The 23059-nt window shown below is 49.3% G+C and overlaps 1 protein-coding gene across 1 annotated transcript in view; it reads left to right on the forward strand.

Moving 5' to 3' along the window:
* RPH3AL (rabphilin 3A-like (without C2 domains)) overlaps positions 1-23059 on the forward strand; it is a 37078-nt gene that overhangs the window by 8569 nt on the left and 5450 nt on the right. The window contains exons 4-8 of the mRNA XM_009323795.1: positions 6-135; positions 4157-4243; positions 13587-13761; positions 20643-20756; positions 21221-21403. Coding sequence (XP_009322070.1) covers positions 6-135; positions 4157-4243; positions 13587-13761; positions 20643-20756; positions 21221-21403 — 689 coding nt within the window. The remainder of the gene's footprint in view (positions 1-5; positions 136-4156; positions 4244-13586; positions 13762-20642; positions 20757-21220; positions 21404-23059) is intronic.

Here is a 23059-nt window from a genome sequence, read left to right on the forward strand (position 1 = left end):
TGCAGGCGCCTGGTGGAGCGGCTGGAGAACATGAGAAAGAACGCGATGGGGAATGGCCTTTCTCAGTGTCTGCTCTGTGGTGAACTGCTTGGGCTGCTGGGCAGCACATCGGTCTTTTGTCAGGATTGCAAAAAGGTGGGTTTGGTCACACAGGTTCTGCCTGTTTCCGATAGCAAATCTGTCCAGAAAAGGCCCCCAGGCCTCTTGGAAGCTAGGTAGCTCTGCAGAGTTATTTTAGCCCCACTTATCTAGGTCGGCGCTGTCAGACCATCAGGTTTTCTCTTGCACCCTGGTTATCTTATTCCTCAGGATCCTAAAGAGCCTAAACTGCACTTAGTGCTGAGATGGGGTGCATCAGCCCCCTCTGCATCTCCCACTCTGGGGCAGAAATGTACGTCCATCAGAGGCAACTCATAAAAGGGTCTGTGTGCTTTACTGTTATTTACTGCAAGGTCTGCTCTTAGACCTTCCAGTAACGTGTCTCTTCAGAGGACTCAAGTCAATCTTCAAGTTCCAAACCAGTGTAAGGTTTCCAACCCTGATGTATAAATTAGCCTGTGCATCAATGACTGCCTGTGTTTGTGTACATTGTTGGCAGGACTGCACACATGTTGTTCGAAAGGCAGCATCAGTTTGCAGGGAGACTGCTGTCCTGCCAATGCCCTGGGGGACGATTGTTGCTTGTCTAGACTCTGCAGCCAACGGGTTAATCTGTATTACTGTGGAGATTATGATCTCCAAGGCAACCACCTTATCCTCCCTCTGCTGGGAGGTTGTTTTTCCTGCACCTGAAGCCCGTCTTTCCCTGGGGAGATACCTCTGTAAGTGGCTTTGCCTCAGCGTGTTGCCTGGGGAGAGGTGAAGGTACCTGCTGGGTGCAGGAGTGTTTCTGACTTGCTGGTGGTAGGGTGGAAGGGAGAAGCCTGTGCTGACTCTGTCTCTGGTGAGTACTGGAGCCAAGGAGACGTTTACCCATGTCACCCACCCTGTCCCATGGAGCCCACAGGACAGCACTTAGTAAAACCTGCTCCTTTACTGTGGAGTGGTGCATGTTGGCACCTCTGTGGTTAAGCAGCCGTGCAGGCCACGATGGAGAACCTTTTGTGCTGGCACTGCTGGAATTTGTGAGATGCAGTTCTCATGAAGAGCAGGCTGCTGGGCTGGGCCTGCACTGGTCCACGGTTGGCTGCAGCACTGCTGGGCTTAGAGCTCTTGTAAGAGAGGAAAGGGAGGTGTCCCAGCATCCCTCCATACGTGCTTGCTGGGCAGGGAGCTGCTGTGAGCTGTGCTGCCTTTGCTGTCAATTGAGTTGCTCCACTGGATCCAATTTGCAGAAGTAGCTTGGCTGAGGCAGGGGTTATGCAGAGGATTGCTTGTAAGGCAGTGACTGGGAAAGTAAATGCAAATCTTTGAACCCCTGAGTCCTAAGCCAGGGATAAAGTAGCTTTTTAGGAAGGGGTGGGGAAGGAAGCAGCGGTAAGGTACTGGGAAGTGAAAGGTCTGGTTTAAACAGGAGCTACAGGGCAGCTCTCTTGAAGAGGAACATGGGCTCTGTGCACATGTGTCTGTGGAGAATAAAGGGCTGGATGGCAGACAGGAGACGACTGTTTCCTGAATTTCAAGCACGTGGAATAACAGGATGTGCTGTATTCTTACCTTCTTTCCTTGGCGATTCCGCTCTCACCTTGTCTGAAGCCAGCTAGGTCACATTGCCACAGCACTTTCTAACCTTCTTCCTGTGAGCCTTGTACACTAATGAGGAGGCAAAAGCTGGCACGGACACTTCCCTGCCCTGTCATTTGCGGTTGCAGGTAGTAACCCCTCCAGCTAGTGAGGCTGCGTGAGCGAAAGGCTCCGGGAGGGCTGTGACCAGAAAATCCCAGAGAAGGGCTGGGTTTTTTTTGTGGTTATTCCCTTTTTGTGTGGAGTCTGTTGGGCAGTTCAGGAGGATTCATATCCAGGTTGATTTAAGGTGAGACCCTATTTTTCCAGTGTGCATTTTGCAGCTGCTTTCAGCTTGGCTGCACTTTTCAGCTGTGTGCAAGCTCAGGGCAATGCTGACTGGGTGCCCTGGGCTTCTCCCCTTGCTGCTTTTTAATGTTGCGGAGTGAACTTGGGGAACAGTCAACCCTTCAGCAGAGCACACAGAGTGGACTGTTACTTTAAGCTTGTTCCCTCTCGTCCAGGGATATCCATCACTCGTGCAGTGTTGTGTGCAATAAGCAATGACTTGTCAGGGAATTATGGATTTTTAAAGTTCATATTTTTCTTGCTAGTATTGCTCTGTTACCGTCTCACTGCAGCCTAATTCAATAACAGGAACTGTTGTAATGATGCATCTGAAACATACCAAAGACTTACCTTCAGCAAGTCCCTTCTGCTAAATAGAGGTTCTATATTTCTGGTAGGCCGGTGGATTTTCTAAGCGCCACTTCCTGTTTTATGAAGAATATTTTTAATATTAGTTTTTATTATCTTAGAAATACATGCATTATGGCAAGGCAAAGATTTATGCAAATCCAGATGTGGTAACAATAGCAGTAGTTAGACAAAGCATAATGTGTCATTTACCATGCAGAGGGTATCAGTATCATGTATAAAAGGTGAAGTATAAGTAGGAGAAGAAAAGTGCTTTATCTTGTATTTAATGAGGAATGGGGCTGCGTTTCATGTCCTTGATTTTTATGTCTTCTTCTGAGGGGTTTTGAGTGATGCTCAATTTTCCAGCTAGTCTGCAGAGAAGGGGAGGAGGAAGGCCCCATTTTATACTGGAACTTTCAAAATTTATGGCTAGGAATAAAATTGCTCGGAAAACTTCCACTAGGGGGAGTGTTTGAATGTGCTATACGTGTGGGGATTGGGATCTTTGAGGGTATTTAAGACTGAGTTGCTCCCTCAGGTTTTGGTTTGAGGGAGGGAGAATTTGGGGTATTTCAGGTGGTGTCTGCTAATTGTATCTGCAATCCCTCTTGGCTTGGGTAGCACCATGTTGAGTATTGATGCACCAGACCCAAGAGGTTGTTCCTTATCTCTCTGGGAGGATGAGGGTGAGGACAGGAACAGAGAGATGGAGAGGAGCACCAACCTCTGTGGGGCTGGTGGTGCTGCCTCCCACTTTCTGTGCAGCATGAGTCGGGGACAGACATGCCTCTGGGCTACGCTGACCGAAATAGTTGGGTGCGTTTATTCATGCAATGAAGGCATTGCCTCAGGTACCATCGTTCTGCCGCTGTCCTCCTCCAGGCATGGGCACTGAGGGCTGAGTGAGCCACTGAGACTTTCGTCCCTGGACACAGACCTCCTGGCTCAGAGGAGGAGCAGCCTGGTTAGGGGGATATGTAAAACTTTAGCTGGGGAGATTAAATTCACATGTCTCTCTAAGCAAGGTTTTGCTCTCCAGGGCCCTCTTGTGAGTGGCATTTGCTCTGTGAGGATCAAAGAATTCATCCAATTTCTCATTCAAGCTGTAAGCCAAGCCTGATACACATCAGCTTCATTATATAATATTAGGTGATTCAGGTTGTAAATGGCTTGTAAGGCCAGCGGAGACATGAAAGTTCCCTTGTGCAGCAATAGAGGCCGTGCGGCGCTATCAAGCATTCTGCTCAGGAAACGTGCATGTAGGCACGGTTGTACCCACTTCCTAAGCAGTTGTAAATCAATAGCTTCTGAGTGCGTGCTGAAATGGAGGGGAAGCTGTGGGGTTTAAGACTACGTATGTGAGGGAAGGGAGGAGAGGATTTCCAGTCTTGCACAAACTCTTGCTTGTTTTGTACTTGGTTACAGCTGCTTTCCATGCCACAGTGATTGGGTTTTAGGATTTAGAGGAATAAAAAAAAAAAGTCCTAGAAATAGCCTATTGGTCATGGGGTTTGATTTGCCCTGTCCAGTTCTTTTCTCACCCTGCAGTCAAGGACTGTGCTGTAGATTTGCCTTTGTCTCATGTCCATATAGACCTGAAGCAGCTTCCTGCGATCGGTGGTTCTCCAGGATAAATAAGAAAATTGTGCCATGTTTAGGTTTTTAAGGAAAGCAGAACAGAACTGCTGGGGCAGATGCTTCTCGACCTTCTCTCTCCAAGGGCTATATGACTGTGGGGAGTTGCTAATGCCACCTTTTTTTTTTTTTTCTTTTTTTTCCTCTCTCCTTGTTTCAGAAAGTTTGCACCAAGTGCGGAATAGAAACCTTTGGAACTCAGAAACGTCCTCTTTGGTTGTGCAAGATCTGCAGTGAACAGAGAGAGGTAAAATGCAACTGTGGAGAGATGGGGCTCAGCAGCGTGCACCTACCTGCCCCAAGTCTGTGCTGAGTGTGCGTGGGCTCTTCCCTGTGCCTGTGCACTGGGAGGGGAGCTTGGAATGGGGTTTGGGAGGCTTGGCTGGAGGCCAGGCAGGCTCAATGAATACACACAGCGATGACAACTTTGGTTTATGAGAGGGTGGAGGGGAAAAAACCACACCAGCCCCTGCAGCCTGTATGGCTTTGTGGAATTTTTATAGCTGTGGTCATAAAGAGACTGTTACCTTTTGCTGCTGCACTGTCCCTCCTAGTTCTGTGGCAAATAAACTTGGCTAACACTGGTTCTTTAATACAACCGGAGAGATCTATAGCGTAGCTGCAATATTTGTCCCTCTAAAAATAACTAGGATTGCAGCTTTTAAGTCTGTTTTCCTCCCTGCCTGCAAAATCTCATAACTTGCCAGTGTGTGAGACTTCTAATGTAGGTCTCTAAATTTTTATATCCTTCATCCTTGACTTTGCACTGCAAAAAGAAATGGCCTGCCTCAATTCTTGTCTGCCAACCAGCATCTACCAACATCAGGGCTCGCTGCTCTACAGTGAAGTGAAGTCAGTGAATTTGTTCTGTGATTGCAGAAGGATTTTTCCTTGTTCCCATCAATTTATTTTGGGCTTTTGCTTGTGGTCCTTGAACATCAATCCAGTGCAGCTATTTCTGACCACGGCAACCAACTGTGAAACCTGGGTGCTCTGCTAAATCAATTTTTGAAGTGTAATGAGAGCATTTGTGCAGGTGTTTGAGATGCTGAAATTTTTTATACTAGTTGTGGAAACTTAGCATTGCTTAGGTTTTACGTAGGAGGAGATTGTCTGTGTGGGAGCACTTGCAAAGTTCGTGTTCAGGTAGGTTGAGGGGTACATGGATGCTGCTGGCCTTTAACTTTTGAGCAGCAGTAGGGCAGGCAGAGAGCGTTCCAGCTCCCTGGATATTGCTAATAATTTGATACACTGAATCATCCAGATGTTTTGAATTCCAGATGGAGGTCCCGAAATGGAGGGTGAGGCAAGTCAAGGGATTTTCTGTGTTCTGCAGGGAGATGGGTATGGGACTAAAATTGACTTTATTTCTTTTTTTCTGTTCTTTCCGTTTTTTTTTTTTTTCTCATCCCCACTGTATAATTGGTTAATTTTTCCTACTTCTTATAAAAATAATGAGGAGCCATGGTCACTAGACAGAGAATAATATTAACCTGTCCGGTAAGTGTTATGTGCTGCCAGTGTGTGAGGGTACAGTAACCTTCAGAGCTTGCTCTCTCTGTGAAACCTGAGATACGGCCAAAGTGCTTCCCTAATGAAAATGGATGGAACTTTCCCTCTTAGACTAACTAAAAAATAGCCTCATCTTACCTCCCAACCCTAAGCTTCATCTTTATTTTTTTTATTCTCTTTAAGGTCGGTTCAGGTCTGTCTCCTTTCTTGTTTGCGGTGGTGCTGGTGTCCTGACCAGGAGAAGGTTGGAAGGGTCACAGTGTGGACACACAGTCAGGCATCAAGTCATACATCCCCTCTGTCTTCCCGCATGCTCTGCTTTTATTTTGGGGGAAGGCAGGGAAGCACTGAGAATTAGCAGAAGCCTTAAGGCATGTCAGACAGGGCAAGGAAGTTGAGGCAATATCAGAATAAATGCCTGAAAAGTGGCTTTGATCAGGTCTTTCCTAAGAGTCTGTGTAAGGAAAAGATGAGACTCTTAGACCTCAGGCTGATGGCTGGTACTAGTGCAGTCCCTGAAGCTGATTCAGGTGTCATGATATTACAGGGCGTGCATTAAATTACCAGGTTTCTTTTAAGGGCTTGTGTTCACAGCCAGTTTCTTGTTGCTGTCTGTTTCTGTGATCTGGATCTGTCTTGTATTGCCATCTGCTCTGGACCAAACCCATTTGGCCACGCTCTTTGCTGAAGGTTATATTTGCTATCATCAATGAGTGCAGATGGATGTCTGCTCTTTGGGATCAGATATTCCCATTTCTGTCTAACCTCTGAATCCCCTGCATGGTGAATAGGTATCAGCCCCATTTTATTTCCAGGCAGGGAGCTTCAGGAAAGCACCTGCCCACCGAAGCACTTTGGGTTGTGTGATGCAGTAACAAGCCAATACTACCCTTCTCTCCCCATCTCAACGCACAGCGTGACTGAGCAAGGTTCTTCTTTAGCCCTTGCCAACAAAGCACACGCTTAAAGTAGGCTTGTCCCGGGCCACTTGCAACACCTCCCAACTTGTCAGGCCGTGCTCAGGCCCCTAAACTTGGCCAGCTCTAGTGGGTGAATGTTTGATGCTGGTCCTGAGTGCCCCCCCAGCAGGTGTGGTGAGATGTGGTTTTTCCAAGCTAGGTGATTCCCTCCACATCAGCGCTTTGATCACCGTCTGTAATTTTCTGAATCACCGCTCAAGCTATTTGGGCATGGTATTTATGAAGCTCTCAACTCAGTGAGAGACTGTCAGGTACTGAAGTGAGAAAGGGAGGTTATTTGGAAACCTGGATGGACTAAATGATGTTGGCTAGAGTTAGTAAGTGTCATCTGGCTGGGGCAAGAGCCTAGGACTATAATTGTCCCCGTTAGCCTCTGCCATGCACTGAGCGAGCACGTGAGTCTTGTGGCCCACCAGGATGTCAAGTCAGGATGGTGGGGTTGGATGTTCACATATACCAGCTAACAGCCAAAACGTGCAGCATTGTTCATACGTGCTAAAGCTCTCATCCCTCCATCTTCCTTGTTATTATTTATCCCTGTAGGCTTGGTTTAAGCTAGGGTAAGTTTAGTGACACGTGGTAGTCGTCTTCCCCTTTTTGCTGTGTGGACACAATGTATGCTGGCTTCAGTTACAACTAAATCATCAGTATGCCTGGGTCAAAATGAAGACCAAAGTAATGAGCTATTGTTTACATCAATTTTTCAGTTGGAGTTGAATGCTTGATGCCCGTAGATCCTTTTGGGAATCCCAGCCTCAGCCATTCGGAAGTGTTCTTTGCTGCTTCCTGTTTCCTTCAAAAACCTCCACTGGGAAGGCTGTGCTGCATAGCAATGAGGAATAAGTTGCTCTGACACTGTCTTATTTCTGGAGAGTGGAGGTGATTAATGGATTCTGCCTGCGTCCCAATCATCCGGAAGCAAAACGTCGTGTTCGGCAGCACTTGAGCTGCCGAGCGTGATGTGTACATGCAGGGTGAGGGTCTCCAAGCTGCCAGAGAGGTGCTGGGAGGAAAGTACTGTGTTCTCACATGGCTGGAACCTGATGAAGCCTGGATGTTCCTCCTGGCAAAGAGAACATCGCCAAGGACCAGCAGACACCCCTGCGTCATAAGTGCATCTCTTCTTTCTGAAATAAGATAGACCTCATCTGCTTTAGGCGAGAACTGGCCTGTTGGAGATACCACTTGTCCCAGCTGTTTGCAGAAGCATCTGTTGAAAATCCCTTTTTCTTCTTCTAGGATTCTGTGGACGTTTTCCTTTGCAATGTCTTTTGAGGGCGATGGAATTAAAGCAGGTGTGGATTGTGTTTTATTTTTCCGGTGAGCAAGGGTGGAAGCAAATTCAGTCAAGCTGACATTCACTTTCAAGGGCAAGAATCTCCCTTCCTTCTTTCCTTCTCCATGTGCTGCATTGCCTTTCTTGGCTTTGCATCTTGCATTGCCTTTCTGGAGACTGAGTGTGGAACGCTGATCCTCCTTGGGGCAGCCCTGTTTCTGTATGCGTATGAAGTCCCTGTGGCGTGATCGGGGTGCTGATCCCTGACTACAGCAAACATTGGCCACGCGTTTGCAGCGAGCCCGTTTGCTAGCTTCTCAGTGAAGCAGTGAGGTACCCATGGGAATGAGAGTGCAGGGCAGACAGGGAGCAAGTTCTCCAGCAAAACGGGCTTATTGCAGCAGCTGTCAGAGGAGAAAAACTGCCTGGGAGGAGCTGTGATACAGCTGGAATGATCCCCTGCTGCCAGGCCTCTAGCAGAGCACGTGAGCTTGATAACAGCTTGGGCAGCAATGCCCATGTTGAATTAGTTGCATGTGGCTGAAGTCTGGCTGTCACCTCCTGGCCTGAAGGGGAAATGGGACCCACTGTGTTTTGTCAAATCCCTGCCCAGCTGTTTAACTCTCTGCACAGCCTTGTTTTGACTGATACCACCAGGTTCTGCAAAGCACCTTCCTGAATTACTACTTTTTATATATATTTTTTTTTATATCCATAATTAGCGATGCTATCATCGTAATTAAAATCCTCTTGGAAGCGTTTGTGCACATTTACATTTGAATTGACACATCCAAAATTGTAGCGATAATAAAAACAGTTTAAGTAGGGTGGGGGGAGATAGCTTTTTTTAAACCCCATCGAATATGAAAGAGAGTGTCAGCTATCAGGGACCTGTTAAAGTTTTAATTTGCCCTCTCTGCTTCACTTTCCCTTTAATTTCTTCTCCTTCGCTAAATGGCATTTTCATGGCTGGCTGCATTTCTTGGTTTATCACAATAAACCATGCAGAGGAAGAGGATTACTGCACTGGAAGGAAGGAGTTGTCTCCTCCCCTTTTACCCCCAGGGCTTCCCTTTTCACATATACACTCATACCATTTTGAACATTATAAACCAACATAGCCCAGGGTTATTCCTGCCTGGCATGATGATTTCTTGGCAAAATACCATGCTGATGGAGGGGGGTGTTTATTTTGGGTGATTCTGGATTGAATCGAAGTGATGTGCACCTGTTTGCAATTCAAAGAACGCATCAATAGCATGCCATATTATTTTGGGGGGTGGTAGCAAGTAGTTAGACTCAAAATAGTGTCCTCTAGAATAGAGCCACAGGAAAAAAAGAGGCCTGATTGAGAGGGGAATGATAAATCGTTGAAGGCTGGCAGCCATTGCAGCTTGAGAAACGTTGGGGTCAGAGGTGCGATAGATTTTGCTATTCCGGAAACAAAGCTCCGAATAGCAATTTCACTGCCTTTTAATTTTCTTCATCCTTAAGTGCTGAATGTGGGAGTTGACAACAGATTGCTGTAAATAATGTAATTGGAAATCTCTGTGTTATGGAAAAGCAGATGAATGCAAATAATGAAGCTGAAGAGCGCTTGCTCTTTCTTCCTGCCAGTGGTGGTTTGCAGCATGCCAGAGCCACGGTGGAGAGCTGGGACAAAGTGAGTGTGTGGGCATGTGCTGCGTGAGGGCAATGGCAACGAAGTCCTCCCAGGGTGGTTGCCTTTGCAGGTGCCTTTCTCTTCATTAAGCACTGTAGCCCACGAGAACCTGCTCCCCTGCCTTTCGGCTGCTGGGGGATTGAGCCAATAACGCTGGTGTCAGCATGGGAAGCTAAAGGTAGCTGTTTTCCTCTGGCACAGCCCAGCCTGGGCTGCTGCGAAGGAAGGGGGCTGCAGAACGAGAACAGCTACCGCGTGGCAAGCAGTAGGTGGTAGAAAAAAATCTGGCTTTGCAGCTAAGACCCTTTCTAAGCATCTGTTTGTGGGACTCATGGCTTGGTGAAGCGAACTCCGAGAGGGCTGCAAGTGTTTGTTATGATTCCTTCAGCTGTGACCACGTCCCTTCATCAGCAAGTCCTAATGTTTTCTCTGTTTAGGAGCTTGTTTTAGCACTTAGGTGTTCAGAAAAGGAGAAAGAGGAGGGAGAAATTTGAGCAGTAACATGCATTTTCACCAGGGCCCAGTGATTCTCCGTTAGGTCCCATTTACAGGCTGCGCTTGAATGTGCTAGATAAAAATATGCATCTGCTTCTGACTGTCTCATCCCGTAGCTATAATGATGGCTTGATGCAACTTTAATAGGAATATTATCGGGGTTATAAAAGGCATTGAGCTCTCTGGACTTACCATGGCCATGGCCGTTAAATTGATTTGAAGTAACAAAAAAAGGAGTCTGTTGCTAAAATAGCTCTTCTCCCCCATGTCCTCCCCCACCTTGCTTTAGGGTAGTTTAGGTGTAAGGGGAGGCAGAAGGACAGGAGCCTGAAGGAAGTCAATATGTAGCGTGGATTTTGGTTGTGTTTGGCTGGGCCAGTTTGAGCGTGGTGGGCTGGGGACAGCTGCAGCCAGTGAACCATGGTGTGGCTGATCTGAGATAACACAGATACAGATCTTTACTCCCCTCTGCCAAGCACTCAGAGCAAGGGATGATCAATGTTACTGAAAATTGTGTTGTTGCAAGACACTGGAAGGGGCTGGCTATCCCTCTCGCTGATGAAATTCCAGCTCCACCCAAACTCAGGCTGCTGTGGGGGCTGGATTTCACCTTATGTGCCAATGGGACTGGTGGGAGCAAAACTCTCTCCTTGGAAAGAGCAAACTCCTGCTGATAAACAGGAGTTTTATTCTTGAAGCGCTGTTATAGATTTATTAATTTAAAATCAAGCAAGAACTTTGCTGTCAGGCCACTGTTGCGATCAATGAAACTACCATCAATAGCAGTCTGCAACATCGATTTGTTTTGATGCATGGATGCTAAAACTAACCTGTGTGCCCATGTGCAGGACAGAATGCAAACCGCAGTCATTTCGGATGGGGCATGCTACTAACCTGGGGGGAGCAGAGGTACTAAATTAATATAGGGGAGAGCATCTTGCTGCAGCTATTTTAGAGCTGATCTCAAAACAATTTCAGTACTGCTGTAATGAGACCAAACTCTATTAGAAGCACCAATTTAAAGTGAATATGTATGCATAGAATCAATTTTATACTAGTATTACTACATCAGAGCTGGGTGTATTACATCATTAACTCTTTCTATGACTGGACTTGCTTTGGGGTAGTGAGAAACCTGGGGGTGACCAGCTTTTTCTTACAGCAGTCCTTGCTGTGTCTGATTGGTTTTATGGTGTGCCTAAATTGTAGTTCGCCTGAAGATAATAGGTCTCTTCAGTGCTTCAAATTAAATTACAGATGTTGCAAGGTCTGTTCAGAGAACAACTGTAAGAAAGGGTTGCTTCCTCCCTGGCAGTTTGTGCGGGGAAGCTACATGTGCCCTAGCTACCCAGTGTGCGGCAGCGGATGGACAATCTGCCCTCCTTGAGCCGTGGCGCTGATCGGGGTGCAAACCCCGTGGCTGCAGTAGTCCCTGTTCTGCCCGCTGTGTCCTGTGCGTGCAGCTGCGCCCGAGGCCTCCTGCCTTCCTGAGACAAGGGAGACCAGGGCTTGCCCAGCCTGCAGCTGGGCACATACACAATCGTGTATGTTTACCGGAGTTGCAGAGGGCTAAGCTCCATGTAAAGATCTCTGTCCCAGATTTAAAAAACATATTGCATTTCCCAATTCTTGGTTTTGTGGGGATAGCAGAGCACGTTCCTCCAGGGTCTCTGTGCTGCACTGACGAGTGCTGTTGTGCAAGCTGTACCAGTGTGCAGTCCCTATGTGCTAGCAGAGGGGACAGAAGGAGCTGGGTCAGCTTGTGCCTTGACTGGCTGGGTCACTGTTTTGGCTGTTTGCATGCTGGTGAAGGAGCTGGTAAAGTGTCCTGCCTGCCAAGGCCCCCTCTGTAGAAGAACTTGCAGTCTTCCCTCCTTTGGGGAATTTGCTTCCCAGCTTTTCGCTTGGATGGCAGACTCACCGTCCTGCTGGGCTGTTACCCAGAAGGAAAATGTTGGTGTAATTGCAGGGTGCTCTCACCTCCTGGTTTCTGCATCCTGCTGTGGTGCATGCGAGCTTCTCTCTTGCACTCTTACAGTAACTGACGTGTGTGCTGGGTCACAGCGATGCTCTACTTTCTTCTGCTGGGTGCTCTTCTTTTAAAAAGCATACTCCCAGGTTCCCCTCTGAATTCAGATCACCTTCACTTGGCTTTCAAGACCCCAAACACAGAGATTTTAGCTCTCTGTGTTGATGGCTCTGGACTAGGAACCGGGCAACCTGCTGAGCAATCTCCTCCCATCAGTGAAATGGTGGTGGTGGTGTCCTGCTTTTTGTGCCTGCATGAGAAGAACTTCTCGTGAGTGCCAGGTGTTGTCACTGGCATCATCAAAGCCCTCTGCTTTGATTAAGCCCTAAATGCAAATTGCAAACGTATTGCTGTAATTAGGGATATCTGCATTTGCACCCATTGCCATCATGGTCATAATATATGCAAAATGCTTTGGGAACTTGGAGTAGAAACACTGATGATCTCTTTTACTCTGAACAGAAGTGCAAGATTTCTACCCCCTTGCATGAAATAGAAAATGATGTTTTTACTATATTAACTTATTTTTGCCCTGACTGTCTCATTAGCTCATTATTAGACTGCTGGAAGGCATGAAAGAATTAGGTTTTTAGAGGCCATTTCTCCTTGTCTGAGCTGCCGTCCTTTTCCCTTCCTCTGTCTCACAGCAGGCTTTGTATTAAATATTCTTAATAGAGCTCTTTCATCATAAGCTGCGTTAAAACTAAACTGGAGAGTTTGGGCGTTCTTACAGGAGATATTACAGTTTAGTGCTTGCAGTCTGTTTCGTGCTGCAGGTTCAGGTTATTTGTGTGTCATTCTTCTCATTCTGGGGTTTTCAAGCACACTCGTTCAATGACCTGGCTTGGCCTGAACTGCTCTGTGAAATGAATGCCAAGGTTGTGCCATTCGGTACGGCACGAGGCAGCTGTCCTGGCATTGCTGCTTGCATCCCCTAGCTGCTGCCGGTCTTTGATTCTCTCCGAAGTACAGCGACCCAGGCTGAGGAACCATCCTGGGAGGAGATACTTGTCAGGACTTGCTGTCCCTCCAGCCAGTGCAAGACTTGTTTTACTCTAAGCAAAGCATGTGCTTGGGGCTATTGCCACTGATGGCACGTGCCTGCTTTCTCTGGGAAGCTTTTCTTTTTGTGGATTCCCAATGGGAAAGGGAAAGCAACATGCAGAATCTGAACTGCCTGCTGCTTAGTGCAGGCTGGGGAACTTCTTCCCGATATCCTTGTAGTAAGCCTGGGAACGTGCGTTTGACTCAAGCATGGCATCAGAGAAACATCTAGTCTTGACCCGGAGAACGTAAGAAGCTCTGTGGTTTGCACGATCACCCTCTGCTCCTCCTTCAGTCTGTGCCTGTTGCTCATTCAAATTTGTGATTTTTTTAGTGGAGGAAGAGGGACCGAGGTGAAGCTGGGCTTACAATATGTGGGGAGGAATTTGGGGTGCTGTGGTAGTTGCAGAGCGCAAGGGAACTGTTGGGCTTTGTGGGCTGGAAGGCTTGATCCCCCCAGTGTTTGAATGAGGTCAAGGTAGCTCAGAAGGAGTGGCTGGGCCGAGCTTGGTGGGGAGCTCATTTGGTGCTGGTTGTACTCTCTTGCTGTAAAAACCCAGGCTTAAGGTGGTGCGTCTCCGTCTCCAACAGGTTTGGAAAAGGTCTGGTGCATGGTTCTACAAAGGGCTGCCCAAGTACATCACGCCTTTGAAGAGCAGCAGCAAATCCAGTGAGCTGCTCTCGCAGCCTTGGCAAAGCGAGCCAGCCGTGCCGGAGGCAGAGAGCGTCGGGACCAGCCGATCCTTCACCTGGGCCAGGGGAAAAGGTTGGTTGTCTGCTCCTTGCCCAGGAAACAGGCGGGGAGAGGGGCAGAAGGACCTGTTGCTAGCAGGATTCAGCTAATAAGGGAGGTTCTCTGGTAGAGGTAAGGGATAGCCAACAGATGTGCTGCGTTTCCCATGTGGGCAGTGGTGGTTTTTGTTGGCTATGGTATGTTTTTCAGGTTTCACTGTTATTTAAGTGCTGATTGGTGGCCCAGCCTAGCCCCAGTCCTGCTGGACTCCCCGTCCTTCAGTTCACCCTTGCTTTCCACCATTCCTTGCAGCCCCCACTGTTTTGCTGGGACTGCCAAGGGAAGCAGACACCTGAAGTAGACTGCAGCCCAAAGAGCTCCTCTTGCTGAACTATGTGGGATGGTGCCACTGATGGACATCATTGTGCAGCCAAGGCTGACAAAAGGCTGCTCTGATTCCCTCCCTCCTTGGGGCTGCTTGCTCCTTGCTTCAGCTGCTCCACAGAGCACCATTGGGCAGATACCTCAAGTCGCTTTGAGCTGGCTTAGAAATTACACCCCCAGCATTTCCCTGGGGTCTTCCTGGGGCCTGGAGCAAGTGGGCAGACATAGCCTTCTACAGTCAGTGCGCAGGAGCGAGCTGATGCTGGCTGTGTCCTTTTGTGTCAGACCCCCCCCAAGCAGATGAGACCAGCAAAGGGTGAAGCTTCTTCCCCAGACCTTGGGGAGGGGGCTGAGGTTTGCAGCATGGAGAGCTCAGAGCTGAGTTGTTCTTTAAATGTGTCTTGGAGAAGGTGTTGATTAACTTGGCCCTGTGCAGGGCTGGGGCCAGAGCACTGACAAGTCTGAAGATTTATTAGCTTCAGCACTTACGTCCCTGTTCTTTGAGGTAGACCTTGATTGAAGTAGACCATTGTATCACATGTGGCATCGTGGATCTCTGCTGCATCAGATCCCATTCACAGTGCTGTCTTGTAGGGCTTTTTTCCCCCTCTGTCTTCCACCTGCACACCCTGTCATTGCTCATATGTCCACTCCAGTGCTGTGCCTAGAGCCCAGCTGGGGGGAAGCAGCAGCTCGGCATTGAGGAGCTGAGCACTCAGGGTCAATGGCACAGCAGCAGATGGATGCTGCAGAATTAAAGCTGCTGCCAGTCTGCTTTGATTTCTCTTCATTTCTTTCTGGTGTGGATTAGCAGAAATGTGTGGCCTCCCTCCCCTTCTGTCTTTCGCTATTAGATCCCCTCAATTGGAGAAGACATCTTCAGCGTACCAGCAGCATACACTCTTCCACATCAAGATAAATCTTATCAGTAGTGCAGGGGGAAATAACCTTTTAATAAAGAGGACTCAGGAGAGTCGGGTTTACAAACCTTCTCTTCAGGCCCCAGCTAGGAAAGCACTCCCAGCCCTACTGTAACTTTTGTAATTAAAGACAAATTAGATCAACGATAGATGGTTGTGCTTCCCTCCAGGAGATGCTTTGAAGGAGTTGTCTTAGCAAATGAACTGATTGATGAGGTATTTTCTGTTCACATGATACAGAAAACATTACGAGTCAAAGATGTTAAGCCCAGACCTGGCCTGCTTTTTAGTTCAGCTTTTTAGTTGAGCTTTGTTTTGGGGGAAGGCCTCTCCCTAAATACTGGCAGGAACAGCAAAGGAGCAGGTGGAGGACAGCAAAGAGGCCTTTGGTAAGCTTTGATGTGGGTGGTGAGCTGCCTTTCTCCCCATGCTCTTGATTTTTGGCTGGCTGCTGTTTTATGGGTTGGATAATACTAATTTATGGTTTTATTTTCTGGTGCTTTCTTTCCTTGTTGCCCTTCTCTGTTAGGCTGCCTGTCCTCTGGACAGCTTTCAATGGGCACTGCGGGCTGTAATTCAGCTCTGCAGCTGGGAGCTTGTACATCTCCCCCCTCCGTTTAACCCTCTTTCACCTGCCAGTGCTGGGACTTCTGCTGTTTGTCATCTGAAACCTCTGCAATGTGCAGGGCAGGTGCCTTCCCCCATGGAGATGATGTAGCTGTGATATTGCCAGCGTGAATCTGCTACTGGGCCTGGACTGAGCTTTGCGAGGCCGTGGCTGACAAGGCAGCCTGCCTTACCTCTGCCTGGCTGATAGCATTTGTCAGCTGACACCTCGTACACCGTCATCTGAGCACGTCCTTTCAGCACTGACTAAAGCCCTGTTGCTTGTTTGGCAGGATGTTCTCGAGAATCAGCTCTGGCATTTAACGTGCCTGACTCTGATGGGCTGCTCTCGGTGGGGTTTCCGTTATCTTGGCCAGCCATGTCTAACCCCACCGCTCGCCTCCTGAGGTGCTGAAGGAGATGTCTCTCAGCTATTAAGGGATTCAAGTCAGGTGGGACCAGCACAGGCGCAGCCACGTCCCAGCACAGCCCCTGGAGAGCCTGGGAGAGAGGAGCCGTGGTTGTCCGTTCGACATCCTCCATGACAGGAGCTGCCTTTCAGCAGGGATGGGGCAAACCTCAAGTGTCCCTTTTCCCCCCAAAGGAGGGGATCAGTGCCAGGCCCTGGGCACCGGCTGCTCTGGCTGTGCCTGCTGCAGGAGGGTGGGGACGCAGCGGGACCGAGGGACTGCAGGAACGCGCTTCTTGGAAGAAAAGCCAAACGCACCAGGAATAAGTTTTATTTTTATACACCCATTATTTCTCTTGCGCTCGCTGACACTGGGATTTGCCATTGCCTTTAGTTTTTCTGTAATAAACAAGCAGTTGCCATGGGAACCCTGCTATTAGTTAAGGCACAAATGTATTGTCATGGGGAGAATAGCAGTAATATTTCTTGTTCTGGGGAGCAGCTCTGCTCCATGTGGTAGAATGTGGGTGGGTTTCTGCACTGGGTCAGGCGGGATGGGACCATCAGGGGGTGAGGAGAATAAACAGCAGGGCTTTCCTTCCTCTGAACTCCGAGTTCTGCAGAAAAAAAAAGTGAAGCAACTGGGTGGAAAAAAGAAGTGTGATCCCTGAGGTATTGCACTGTTTGGCATGAGGACTGCCTGCTGCTCTGCTTGGTCTCCGGTGTTTTCTCCCATTGCAATGTGCTCCAGTCCTGTTGCCAAGCAATGCGATGTGCTGGACTTGGCGCTGTCAGAGGCACAGGAGCAGTGGCTGGGCACAGGGATGCAGCGGGTTCATCTGGTGTCTGTGTGTTGGAGGCCAAATCCCCGAGTGATAGAGCAGAGAGGAGCATGCTGGGGCAGGTCAAGCGCTTTGCAGGCCACCAAGGAGTCATCCAACTTCTCTACAAGTTTGGGTAACACTGAAGCTGCACGTGTGCTGCTTCTGAGGGGGAGAGCAGATGGGTCTGGTCCCCTCCTCCTGCTGGGAGATGTCCCTGCAACTGGGGGCAGCGCTGGGCGTGATCTAGCATGGGAGCTGCACTCAGTGAGACACTTGGGTTGTAATAAAACTCCTCATCTCTGACCCTCCCACCTGCAGTGACCGGGAGCTGTCGGCCTCCGCACTCCCTGGAGGTCATGTTTGCAAAGGCTGATGATACGAGTGCTGCAGGGGAGCTGCGTGCTCAAGGGCTCGTGCTCAGCCTGCTCATCCAGTGCATCTTGGCTGCGCTGGGCATGTGCGGCTGTTCAGAGCTGTTGCTGCAGGGTGCCCATGCGTGCCCATGTGTTTTTTCTGTATTTTTGGCAGCTGCAAGAAGTGCCAAGCTTTGTGCGTGCAGGGACTGAGCTCTGCCCTGCGATAGGCAGCGGGAGGGAGCCTGGCTGGCTCTTCCCATCGCAGGCGTGCCCATGCCAAATGCATGCATTTAGTCTTAGAGCTCAACCCCAGCCAACTGCTCCTTTCCCCTTGGCCTTGGCGCAGCCTCCCACATCCTCTGCTGCTGGGGTTAAGTGCAGCCCAGCAACCCTCCACCGTTCCCTGCAGTTCTTCGTGCTGCGAGGCTCCGGTACCTCTGGCTCGGAGGTTGAACCACATGTCAGAGGGATTGCGGGCTCCAGCAGCAGCTGCGGGGGTTCAGGCCCTCGATGAGTGACCCATTCCCTGTGGGAATACTGCTTTTCTTCCAAGTTCTATCTCGGCATATTTTTTTTTTGAGCTTTTTTTCAGTCAGATGGAGACGGATAGATCTGTTATGTTCTCTGAAAGTACAGCAGTCCAACGACCCTTATTGATGTATCAGCAACTGCTGGAACAACAGATTTATGACTTCTGGGCTCTGGAAAGTGCCAGCAGAAGGTCTGGGAGCTTTGGGAGAAAAACTACCTGAAACGGAAATATTGGTGCAGTGGGTAAAATACACTCTTATTGGCAGCAGAGGAAATGAGAGCAGACAGGGCTGCTCCTGCGGTGTGAGTGCCTTCGTGTCATTCATATTTTCCTCCTCTTGTGCTGGTCCTCTCCGAACTGCTGAATGGCAGAAGGGAAGGCAGCTAAAGTCACCTCCACTGATTCACTGGGGCCTTCTCCAAATAAATTCTGACTTCCAGCATTTTTAAAGGTTTCATGGAGGAAGGAGCTCTTCTAAAGTGGTGGATTTTAAGAATCCAGGAGGCCAAAAAAGGATGATGCCCAAGTGGGACAGGAGTGCATTTGCTGAGGGAATTGGGCAATGGGATGGTCAGAATGATTCTCACAGCTGAGATTTGGATTTTGTAGCAAAGACCCTGGTATGTATGGGTTATTATTAACAGTATTTATATATAGTCCCCCACATCTCCCAGGGAGCTTTGGGCAAGTAGTGAAGCTGTCTTTAAGACAGCAAAGCCCAAAGCCAAACCTTTGCTTTGAGAACTCTTAGCCAGAAATGCAGCCCCCTGCTTGTAATGGGCCTTCGCTCTCTGCCTGGCTCAGCTCTGCAGACCCTTTCCCCAGAGGTGAGAAGTCCCATTTCTGATGGTGCCGGCAGACCGAGAGAGGAAGGGCCAGCCCCGGGCAGGCTGCGGGCACAGGAGGAGCTGGTGCCCGGGGGAAGGCTGTGCGGGCAGCGAGGAGGGGGCCTGGCAGCCTGCCCTCTGCACAGCGCTTCCCAGCAGCACGTCGTGCATGGGGAGCTGCCCGCCAGGCCAACTTCAATAACAATTTGCAATAACACTGGCAGCCAGCTTTAATATCCTCAGAGATGTTAACTCCAGGAAAGTGCTATTTTAGGTATTAATTTTTTTTTTTTAATAAAATATTTTGTGTAGTACAGATCGCTGTCTGAATACAGCAGCATCTGCAGAGGTCCTTGGCAGAAATGTTTGACAGCTTGTGCTCGCCTGTGCAAGGGGATAGATACCCATCCTCCTGCCCTGGGCAGCGTTAAAGGGTTTGTAGCTCTGCAAACCGTGTGTAGTGAATTTTAGCGCCGATGAAGAGAGATGAACTGACAGTTCTCTTTGCTACCCCATGATTGTCACCTTGTACCACCGCCCCCATGTTGCTCCTGCGCCCGGCAGCACCGTGAGGCTAGGCACTACCAGTAACAGTGGGGGGGCAAAGGGGTTTGTTCAGCAGCAGAACGAGGAACTCATTTCTCATACAGATGTGAGCTTATAAGTACATACTGTTGAATATAAAGAAATAGTTGGGGCTTCCTTTTTCTACAGTAGAGGCTGTAGGTTGCAGTGTTGCCTGCTCTGTGTCCCACGTGAGCCAATACTGTACTTTCCACCAGTAATTGTGACCCACTGTTTGAAATGGCTTCTGAGCTGCCAGGAGAGCTGGTATCTGCCTTGGTCAGATGGAGAAATGCTGTAGGTGCAATCCCTCAAACAAAAGACAGCTGTTTTCCCGTTACCTTCATCCTTCAGCCCCATCATCCCTGTTCTGAGATCATTACAAAAACCCAGGAGATGGAAAAACACCTTTCTCATTTTACCCAGAGCAGCTGGCAGTCGAGTTATCTTTTACCCTGGTGTAAGCAGGAGAGGTACTTGCATAATTGCATGGAAAATTGGAAACAACCTGCCAATTTGGGAAGTGTCTGGCAAAATAAGGCTCCTTCAGCTCTTGTGGAAACTATGGAAAGCAGCAGAATTAAGGCCAGGATTCAGGGGGGGTGGGGAAAAAGAAAAAGAAAAAGTGGCCTTGAAATGGGGGAACAGTCTCCTTGAGGAAGAGGAGCGACCCTTGCCTTTTAAGCCTTGGGGGCATAGGAGTAATATAGTTCTGGGCAGTGTCTGATAGGGATGAGTGTCTGCTGAACGGATGATGAGCTAATAAGGCTGGTTCTTTGTGTAATTGCTGCAGGGTGTTTTATTTGATGTGCTCAGTATTTATCTGGTGCTTTCCTCACAGATCTTGGAGCCTCCACAGAGGCCCTGCTGCACTTGAAATGTGACTTGGAGGAAGCCAGCCCCTCTCCCTGCATTACTCAAATGTGGACGCTCTTACGGTGGAGCCGGGACCCTTCCACCTGCAGCTGAGCAGGAACCACCCTTGCACCCAGCTCAGCCCTTAGCATGTTGCTCCCGCGTGGGAGACGGGAAACGGCAGGAGGAGGGCGCTTGCTGGCTTGCCAGCATGAGGGTCAGTGGGAGCAGAGCCCAGCTCCCAGGCCAGCCACGCCGTGGGGCTCTTGGCTTCGTGGCAGGGAGCTTTGGGCAGCAAAGTGCGGCACAGGAGCGGTGTGGTCTCCATGGTGGCAGTCAGGTTTAGGAGAGAAGCACTGGTGGCGTGTGCATCTGCTTCAGGTGCTGGCACCACTGGAGTGTGTGCGGCAGAGTTATAAATCATCTGTAAAAAGTAAAAGCACATCATGTTTGAGAGGAAGAGTGAACAGTTGTGGGGGAACTGCAGGTAGGGCTCCTTTTGGAGAGGGAGAATGTGATCAGCGAGTCAGCATTTGTTCATGTTTTATTTGGATCCATCTGGCACCCTCTTTGGTAAGTGTTATGAACATTGTGAATAACTGTCTCTCTCCTCTCCTTCCCCCGATCTTTTCTGCAGTGGTTTCTAGCGGCAGTGAGAGCGACTCGGAGTTTAGTTCCTCCAGCCTGGATGACAAGCCTTTACCTGTGGGGTCAAAAGGCTCACAAGGCAGAAAGCACCGAGCAGGACTGGGTGAGGAGTTGCTGTTCCTTGTGGCTGGAGGGTGGGAAGCGTGAAGTGCTTGGAACGTTTGGCTCTTGGTACTGTGGGTTTTGGCTCAGCCGCTTGCCTGCCCTACGCGGGTGCAGCCCACTGGCTTTAGCTGTGCCAGGTGAGGATCTGGTCCTTTCTCACTGGAATAGTATCGATGGGTCAAACTGGTGGTGGGTCATTTCACTGCCTGTCATTTCAGGGTCTGCCCTTGCAGCTGGGAGCTGCTCCTGGCTGCATGTCTCCTTCCAGCTCCTCCCTCCTGACTTCATAGCACTGGCATCGCTGGTGCCATTTTAGGAATGAAGAATGAGAACCGGGTTTTGACCCTGTTCCTGAGGGTGCCTGGCTGGGAGCGGGGAGGCTGCTGCTCTCTCAGGACCTGGCCCAGCATCTGCACCCACTTTTCCCTCCCACAGCAGCATCTCTCTGTTGTGTCCCTGCAGCACCCATTGGGGAACCCAGCCAGGCCACGGGCAGGGCGCTGGGGAGCACCCACTCCCCTGCCCTCTCAGGGAGCAGCAGCAGCCTGGGCAGCGAGCAAGGGGCTGCCCTCAGTGCCACAGAGAGCTGCCAGAGCAACCAGCCGGCAGATGGGCGCAACAGTGATGTTGGCAGCAGAGTGTCTGGTAAGCTGAACCTCCTCTCTGGGCAGATCCATGCTTTTGGGGCTGACTTCACTCAAAGCACAGCTTTCTCAGAGGCACACCTGGCAAAGCTGCGGCCCAGGATCACCTTTCCCTGCTGCTTTTCTCATGGCAGATGCTGTCACAGCGTTACAGCTCACTCCTTCCCTCTTCCCTGCATGCAGAATCTATTCTGCAACATGAGTAATCGTCTGGGGTGGGAGCTGCCTACACCCACCTCCAGGAGCAGCCGTAGCCTCGGTCTGTCCCCCTGCAAAGGCCTGGAGCTCCTATCTGCCCTGCAGAGACAGCAGAAGAGATTGAGCTTTTACTGAGGCAAAGCAGAAGTCCAGCAGCTTTATGAGACTGAATAAAAATTTTCCTAATGTTAGATGGCTCTTAAAGCCAAGCGTGGCTCTTCCCAGAACTCTGCAGTGCAAAAAAAAGACACTTTTTCCCCCTCAACAACCTTGGAACAATTAAGTGTGAGAGCAGAGGCTGCTATCACATCTGATCTGGAGCAGCTGAAAAAGATGCAAATGTGTTCTCTCTGCAGCTCCTGCTAATCTATTCAATAACCCCTTAAGTTATCGTTTAGCGCTGCTCCCTCCAGAGCGTTCCTGCCGCCCTGTGAACTGCCACTCCTTTTGTTCCTGAGCCTATTTTGTGCTGTGCATGTTGAGGCGTAAATTGGATTAGAGAGAGCAGGTTTATCCTTTAGTGCAACATGGAGTCATAGTCCCCCTCCTCATGCTTCCCGCTAGAAATAGCCAGCATAAAATCGTTTCTCTGCTCTTCCCTCCCTTCCTAAGTTTCAGGGATTTGCAGTTTTCTTTAATTTTAGTTTTCACAAAGCAAATCAGATGAGTGATACTTCTGCTCTGTCCGTCCTCTCTCTGGATTATAGTGCTGCCCTAGACTCGGCGGTTTATTTTAAGCCCCTGTTGGCTGTGGCATTAGAGATGGCTGATTCCCGTTGTGCATTGGCTTTGATGCCTGCCGGAGCGAAGCAGCAGGTTGTTCTGTGGGCTTGAAGCGGGTGGTGGTGGATAGTGGGTGTGACCCCTTGGGTGCTTTTTCTGCTGGTGCTACAGGGCCATGCTGAAGTCTGGACACACCTGGACGATGTGTTTGTATAGTGCTAAGCACTTCGGAGCTTTCCTGCCAGCTGTTCGAACTAACTGCTGCCTGGCCATGACAATGCAAACAATATCTCAGAGGCAGAAAATGCCTTTTTCCTGCTAAAAAACTCATATGCAAAGCTTGGCACAAGGGGTCAATGCTTTCCAGTGAGATCTCTCCTTGCTAGGCAGGGGAGAGCTAAAAATGACAGGCAGCATGGACATATATTTAAAAAAATGAAAACTATAGTAATCTCATGAGCCCAGTTAAAATAGTCCCTGAGATGTAGAGAGGATCCTGCTAAGGAAAAGGTTAAGCCAGGTTGGCCGACTAGAGAATATCTGTAAAAACCTTTATTATGTCTGGGGTCATTTATTTCCCAGTTTTCCTGCAGAAGGGGCTGCTTTGTTCAAACATAGTGCTTGCGGCAGCGAGTGCCTTGGTAGGAGGGTTCTGTGGCCCCCAGAGCCAGGGGAGGGAGGCAGGGAGACAGCAGTGAGTATTTTCTGCTTGCATGTTCTGGAAGGGGGGGGGGGG

Source organism: Pygoscelis adeliae, unplaced genomic scaffold (genome assembly GCF_000699105.1).
Source record: "Pygoscelis adeliae isolate BGI_AS28 unplaced genomic scaffold, ASM69910v1 Scaffold290, whole genome shotgun sequence".
Classification (NCBI taxonomy): domain Eukaryota; kingdom Metazoa; phylum Chordata; class Aves; order Sphenisciformes; family Spheniscidae; genus Pygoscelis; species Pygoscelis adeliae.